Source organism: Condylura cristata, unplaced genomic scaffold, assembly GCF_000260355.1.
Source record: "Condylura cristata isolate star-nosed mole 26May11 unplaced genomic scaffold, ConCri1.0 scaffold00035, whole genome shotgun sequence".
In the NCBI taxonomy this organism is placed as follows: domain Eukaryota; kingdom Metazoa; phylum Chordata; class Mammalia; order Eulipotyphla; family Talpidae; genus Condylura; species Condylura cristata.
In genome coordinates this window covers 14309484-14316233 of record NW_004567136.1, presented here as the reverse complement: position 1 = coordinate 14316233, position 6750 = coordinate 14309484, and the positions used below count along the sequence as shown (strand labels likewise).

The 6750-nt window shown below is 67.8% G+C and overlaps 2 protein-coding genes across 3 annotated transcripts in view; one reads left to right on the top strand and one right to left on the bottom strand.

Moving 5' to 3' along the window:
* The window catches only part of DET1 (de-etiolated homolog 1 (Arabidopsis)), a 9544-nt gene extending 8049 nt beyond the window's left edge, over positions 1-1495 (top strand). For both annotated transcript variants that reach the window (XM_012732766.1, XM_004693103.2), the window contains one exon: positions 934-1495. In XM_012732766.1, the coding sequence (XP_012588220.1) occupies positions 934-1123 (190 nt within the window). In that variant the 3' untranslated portion in view covers positions 1124-1495. The remainder of the gene's footprint in view (positions 1-933) is intronic.
* A 1828-nt stretch (positions 1496-3323) lies between these two features.
* MRPS11 (mitochondrial ribosomal protein S11) lies at positions 3324-6585 on the bottom strand. The gene is made up of 5 exons (XM_004692977.2): positions 6553-6585; positions 5873-6003; positions 4910-5039; positions 4121-4186; positions 3324-3651 (listed from the first exon to the last, which is right to left on the bottom strand). Exons 1-5 carry the CDS (start codon positions 6583-6585, stop codon positions 3544-3546), a joined length of 468 nt encoding a protein of 155 aa, XP_004693034.1. The 3' UTR covers positions 3324-3543.
* Between the last annotated feature and the right edge of the window lie 165 nt (positions 6586-6750).

The following is a 6750-nucleotide window of genomic DNA, read 5'->3' as shown; positions in this document are numbered from 1 at the left end:
GGCACTCGAGGAGCACCGGTACCCCAAGTCCTCGGCAGGTGCAGCGGTCATGTGACCATCTGCCTTTACTGGCCCAGTTGGCTTTCTGCGTTTCTCCAGTCGCCACCTCAGGTCACTGCTTACTCATGACACCAAGTCCCGAGCATGCCAGTCCATACCGGGTGTCGCTGAGCCGACGGGCGCGGATCCCTACCCCTGCGCGTTTGCTGACCTAGAGCGCCTGGAGCGCTTTGGTTCCGGCCCCTCGTTCTCGCGGCCTCCCGAGCTCAGCCCGACCGTGGCCCTCTCCCGATCCCGAGTGCAGCCTCCCGGGGGCTGCGGTGCGTGCTGGGGGCTGGCCCCTCCGCCCTGTGTGCAGAGGGACCTTCGCCACTGCGCGGTATTTCTGGGCGCGTGAAGACCCTTCCAAACGAACGCTCACAGTGAGCTGGCAGCCGGCCCGGCAGGCACGGGCGAGTGCAGCCGCGCTCGGCGAGGTCGCCGAGTGCCCGAGCGAGAGTCGCCAGTGAGCTCGCTCCCGCGTCAGCCGCACTTGAGGCTCTGCGGGCCTAGCGCCAAACAGCCCCGGAGGACGGGGCTCCGGTGGGGGCTGAGGTGGTGCTGGTGGGCGCCGGTGCTGGTCACGTGAGACCCACCACTCAAGTGAGTTTCACTGTTTTCTTTCCACTTCTTTAGCGTGGTTCCCCGAACGTTTAAGTGACGCACGTGGCTTGTGTTTCCCGTCTACCTGACAGGCGGCGGGCGGGTGGCGCGCGGGCAGGGAGGCTGCAGTTAGGGCCGCCAGGACAGGTCAGCTCGGAGAGGAGAAAGGACCAGCGGCCCGGGGCCTAGAGAGTGGGGTTCCCTGGGCCCAGGTCCGGGCTGCCTCGCGCGCTGCTGTGCGGACTGCGGGGTCGGCGCCGAGAGCTGAGCCCTCCCCTCTCGCCTGTTCAGGTTCTACGCCCGGGACTCGGGTCTGCTCAAGTTCGAGATCCAGGCGGGCCTGCTGGGCAGGCCCGTCAGCCACACCGTGCGCCGCCTCGTGGCCTTCACCTTCCACCCCTCCGAGCCTTTCGCCATATCCGTGCAGAGGACCAACGCCGAGTACGTCGTCAACTTCCACATGCGGCACAGCTGCACGTAGGCGCCGCCCGGCCTGGGCCTCCCGAGTGCCGCACGTGGGGTCCGGACTCTGAACCCCGCTGTCGGGGGCAGCCCAGGGAGCTGGGGACCTGGCCGAGGGAGCACGCACTTGTGGGCAGCCCAGCGCCCGGCGGACCTCACGGCCGCGCGCTCTCGCCTGTGGGTGTGCCCAGCATTAACGGGGCCACTTAGTTTGGTTTTTCCTTTTATTGCTCTGAAGATGAAAGCATTACACTCGTCTCCGTGCCCTTCTCTGGCATTAAGGTGTGCAGCCTGCAGCGGGTAACCTGCTTCCTGGCGAGCCGGGCACGTCCTTGTCACTTAGCGACAAGCAGGGCTGTCTTTATAAGAAAAGAAATAAAGCCTTGGTATTTTCTTACTGACGTGTGCCCTGGTCGTGACTGCCTCTGCCCTCGTCTGGCCGGCGTGTCCCGATGCTGGTCCCTGGAGGGAGCTGACCGGGCCGGAGGCTGTGGGCTCAGCTGCTGTTGGGAGGGTGCGGCTGTGGGTGCCAGCAGGGGAGACAGAGCTGCCCTTGCCGCCAGGACGCTTTCCTTCCCTCGCGCTGGCGGGGAGCTCGGGCTTGTGGGGTCGTGGGGTGTTCTCACATCCGCACCGTGTGGGCCGGGCAGGTGCCATGTGGGCAGCGCTCTTGACCACAGTGGAGCGCGCTCAGTGCAGCACGTTCTGTGACGAGAGGTGGGGCTGGCAGGCTCTGGGGTTCCCGACGGCGAGCCCCACACCGCTCCTGCCAACGCCTGCTGGCCCGCATAGCCCGTCCCCTCAGGAGCTGGCGGGCCCTATGTTGTAACATGGGCATGTTCACGTCCAGTCAGCTCGTCGGCAGCCTGACCTCGATGGTGGCTTTGAAATGGGTTCAAGCGGAGTAGGGGCGCTAGCCACCCCTCCCCCAGTTCAGCCAGCTCCTCGCCCCAGCCTGGCAGTGGGCACAAGCTGAGCACCAACCGAGTTAGCACACTGCCAGGATGTGGAGGGCGGGGCAGTGAGCAGGATTACAGTGCAGCCTCAGAGCTCCGAGTGTCTGGGAACAGCGAGGGGGGCGGGGGGCCGGGGAGGAGGCCGCAACAGGTACTGTTCTGGGAAGGGGCTCCAGATAGACGCGGGGGGTGGGGGGGCACCAGGGAGCGGTCCAGCGCGTGCAGAGCGGTAAATGCGGCCTGGAGGCCGGAAGGGCCAGCGCTGTCACTGCCGCGGCACAGCCGTGGGGGGGCTGGTGTGGGCGCAGCACAGTGCCAGCGGGGTGTAGGGCCCCTGCGGTCAGAGTGGGGATGGGGCCCTCGGTGCAGCTCCAGAGGCGGCGACGGACCGACCTGTTGGCCCTGTGAGGCAGCAGTGGAGCTAACGCCTCCTGACCTCTCAACTCCCTGCCCCGCTCCCCTTCAAGCTGATGGCCGGAGCAGCCATCGTCCAGACCCACATGGACTAGAAGTCGCCTGGGACCTGTGTGGGCAGCCGGGAGGCGGCCCGCGGCCTTCCAGAGCAGCCTCATGGTCAAGGTCACCGGGGAGACCGTCGGGGTCGTCCTTGGTGCCAGTCACAGCCCTGGGGTTCCCGGAACTCTGGAGGTGCTGGAGTGTGGCACCCCCAGCTTGGACGCCCCGTCCCTCAAGGGGCTCCGGCCCGACGGGCTCCCCTTGGTGCTGAGATGCCACTGCTGGGTGGTGGGTGCACGTGGCGTTTCTAGAATGTGGGAGTTTTGCATTTTCACGCTGCCACTGGGGATGTGCGTCCCCGCAGCCAGCACCCCTTCGTCCACGACCCCTTCCCTCACCCCTGGCCCTGCTCTCGGCACCTGCGTGGCAAGCGAGGCCAGGTCTGCCCGTGTGCCCTCGTTCAGGCTGCTTGCTCACAGCCCCGTCAGCCAGCTGCCAGGGCTCCCCTGAGCCGGCTGAGCCCGCACATCTGATGGGGGGAGCAGCGAGGGTTGGGGGTGAGGGGGCGCAGGCTGCTGGTCCCACCCACTGCACCGTGCAGGCCTGCCTGGTTCTCTTCCCTGAGAGCAAGGGCCAGCGGCACCAGCCTGGGCCATTACAAGCCGGGACGAAGGCGAGCGGCCTGAGGAGGCCGATGCAGCCCCTGGGGAGAGCCCAGCGGGCAGAGCCCCCCACAGCCGCCTTCCCGGGCTCCAGCCCAGCGTCGGAAGGGGACTGGCCGCGGCTCAGGAGTAAAGTGCGCAGACATCAGGCCACTCAGACACTTGGCGTCTTTATTCCCTGAGCACAGAGTCCCGCTTAGGGCCGGGGCGTGGGCCACGGCTCCCTAACCGCCATGAGGTGGCGCTTCCAGGAGGCAGGCCACACTGCTCACTGCCACGGGACCCCGGTCTCAGCAGGGAGACCCCCCGCGGTGCTGGGACGTGGTCCGCTGGAGTGGCGTCTGCAGGGCTGCAGCTCCCTCCCGTCACAGCCTCCGGGCCTTCCTGGGGCGGCAGCCGTTGTGCGGGATGGGGGTGTTGTCGGTGAGGGAGATCACCTCCAGGCCGCCCATGGTCAGTCCCTTGATGGCTGACTGGAAGGAGGAGGACAGTGTGCTGTTCAGTCCTCAAATGACGACTGCGTCCCTGTCAAGCTGCGAGGGTGGGGCGGGGAGGGGCTCCCCCAAGCCCCAGTGCCACCGGCGCCTCCCGAGGCAGCTGCCTCCCGTCCCCCAACCGGTGCTTTGACCCACTAGCAAAGCCCGCGGTCTCCTTGGCCTGGAGCACCCCTCCCCTCCTCTGCTAGTGCCCGCTGGTCTAGCACAGTCCGTGCGGACATCGCCCCTTTGGAACGGCTGTCCTGCTGGTATCCAGTAAGTCTGGGTTCCCAGGATCATGGACACATGCTCTAGACTCATCTGAGGGCACCCCCAAACCCACCTCTCCCCAGTGCCTGGCCCAGGGCAGGGGCCCTGTCTGGTGCAGGGGCTTGCTTCCTAAGAGCAACCCCTAAGCCCCCGGGGCCCCTCCCTCCCACTCCCCTCACTGCACCCCTGCACTTACCAGGCGCCCGGGACCCAGGCCTTTCACCACCACGCGGACGTGGGTCACGCCTTTCCCTCTGGCTTTCTGGGGAAAGGCAGGCAGGGTCAGTGCCTCAGGAAGAGCAGCCCACACCCGACCTCTCTGCTAAAGCTCCAGGGAGACGGTGCCCGCAGAGCAGAGGGGCCACGCTGGGCAGACGCGGCAGCCAGCACAGGGCGGGCAGACGCGGCGGCCAGCACAGGGCGGGCAGACGCGGCGGCCAGCACAGGGCGGGCAGACCGGCGGCCGAGGCCGGGACAGCAGCGCCACCTAGTGGGGAGTGCGCGCAGCGCGGCGCCCGGAACTGATGCCTCCAAGTCTCGGGAACTGGGCAGTTGTCGGTTCCTCACTCCAGAGGCAGCGCCCTGCAGAACTGCCGAGGTCCTGGGCAGCGCCAGGCCATTCGTCTGCTGCACCTGCCCGTTCAGGCGGCGCTGCCACACGCCAGGCCAGGCCTGTGCTCGAGCCCTTCCCTCGGAAGCACCTTGGCCGAGGGGGCAGGGCCAGGCACTGAGCCTCACAGGCCCTTCCCCCCATGGGTGAGCCGGGGGCCCTCGGACGGGGGCCACACACACGCCCCGCGAGCTGTGCACGTGTGCTCTAACCACAGCGCCGGCCCGCACCCGAGGGCCGGCTATAGCCCCCCCACGTCGGGGACACAGCGAGGGTCGCACGGGCCGCGGTCCGCGGGCAGCTCTGCTGGCAGGGAGCAGCACAGGCCAGACCGGGGTGGGGTGGGGGCCCGGTGGGGTGGGGGCAGCTTCTTACCGCAGCGGCGGCGATGCCGGCTGTTTGCGCGGCGATGCCGGTGCCCTTCTTGGCATTCCGAAAGCCCTCTGTGCCACAGGAGGCGCGGGCAAGGGGCTGGTTCTCGGCAGAAACGACCTGGATCTGTGTGCTGGGAGAGGAGGCAGCTGCTGGCCAGGGCGGGGGGCGCCGGGCGTGGGCCAGGCAGGCTCTGCTGCCGACGCCAGCCTGACGCAGGAGGGCAGGAAAGGGCCCGCGAGACGCATGCGCTTTAAGGGGGCTCTGCCGGGACCCCAATTCAGCGGCGCCCTCCCCCACACGACGGGAGCAGGTGCGGGGTCTCCAGGGGCTGCCCTTGCGGCGGGGCACCAGGGCCCCCACTGCAGCGGCCCTTCTGGAACCCGACCGTGCAGGCACCCTGACCTTGGCCTGCCAGGCCCCAGACCTGCGAGAAGGTAAGTCCGGCCTGGTGCTTTTACGGTGCCTGAGCCGCCCAGACACCCGCTCTGTAAACGGGGCCGCTGAGCTCTCGCCCCAGGCGTCTTTCCCCTAGGAAAGTTGGTGTCTCACACCGAGACCTCGCTGGGACCGTTTCAAATAACCAGACGTCCCGCTCCGGCAGGACTCCTGTCCCGTGTGGGCCGGTCTCTGCCCATTTCCCACCCAGGGGCTATTCTGAAGCAAACTCAGACCCAGCGTTTCACCTGAAATGCCCGGGAGCCGCCTCGGCTGGCCCACGCCCTGCCCCTCCCCGCCAGCAAACCCTGCGGAGGGGCCAGTACCTGAGGCTGCGGCGCGTGGGCGGGCCAGGAGCTCCCAGGGACCGAGGAGCGTGTCCAGGGGCTGGGCCCACCCCACCCAAGAGCTCGTGCCCCAAGCCAGGAGGGAGCCTGGACTGGCAGCCGGCCCACGGCCAGACACCCTCCCCACGGCCAGACACCCTCCCCTGCCCACCCTTGAGGCCCCAGGGGACTCAGCACCTACTTGTTGTAGGAGGCTTTGATGTGCGCGATGGGGACCTCCTCAAACGGCTTCCCCGCCCACCTGGGGGCGCGCTCCTGCCCGGGCACTGGAGGGAAGATGCTGCAACGAGAGGCCAGTGTGACGCGTCCAGACTATTAGTCAAAGAAAAAGAGGACTCAGGAAGCATGAAGTAGCTGAGACACCGTAATGGAAGCCGGCGCCCACCCACCCCGCTCCCGGGGAGCTGTCCCCGCGGGGGCAGGGGCCACACTGCGCCTCCCCTTTCTCCCGCCCCTCCAGTCCTCTGCAGAGCCGTCACCAGCCCTCGCCCTCATCTCTCTGCTCCAGCCGCCCTTCCTGCCTGTCCTCAGCAACACCCAACTCCCTGGCGCTATTTCTACATGGTGTCTCCCCCTCCCCCCCAGCAGAAACTGGGGAACCACAGGGGGAGACGGTGTCCGCGCTGGTCACTGAAGATGCCAACACCGTGAAAAGCACCTGACACTGTCAACTGCCCCAGGACCTTGGCTTTAATCCCTCCAGCGGCTGCCCACAGCCTACTGAGGAGATGTCTCCCCTCTGCGTTCAGAACCCCCCAGGCGCCTGGCCTCACCTGCCACCACACACGAGCCCGCCACACTCTTGCACCCCAGGCCTCTGCGCAGACTGGCAGCCTGGCCGCACCACCCTCTCTACCTTGCCCAGCTGGGCGCCCAGGCTTCCGTGGGTTCCATGCTCCTCTCGCCACCCTGCCGAGTGCCCCCAAGCAGCAGTCGCACGTCGGGGCGCTGCGCTCCGCAATATACCGGCTGCTCAGATTAGGGTGAAATGCCCGTCCGCCTGCCCGCCCCTTGCACCAACTGCTTCTGGGGAAGGGATAACTTGTGTGGGCGCAGAGG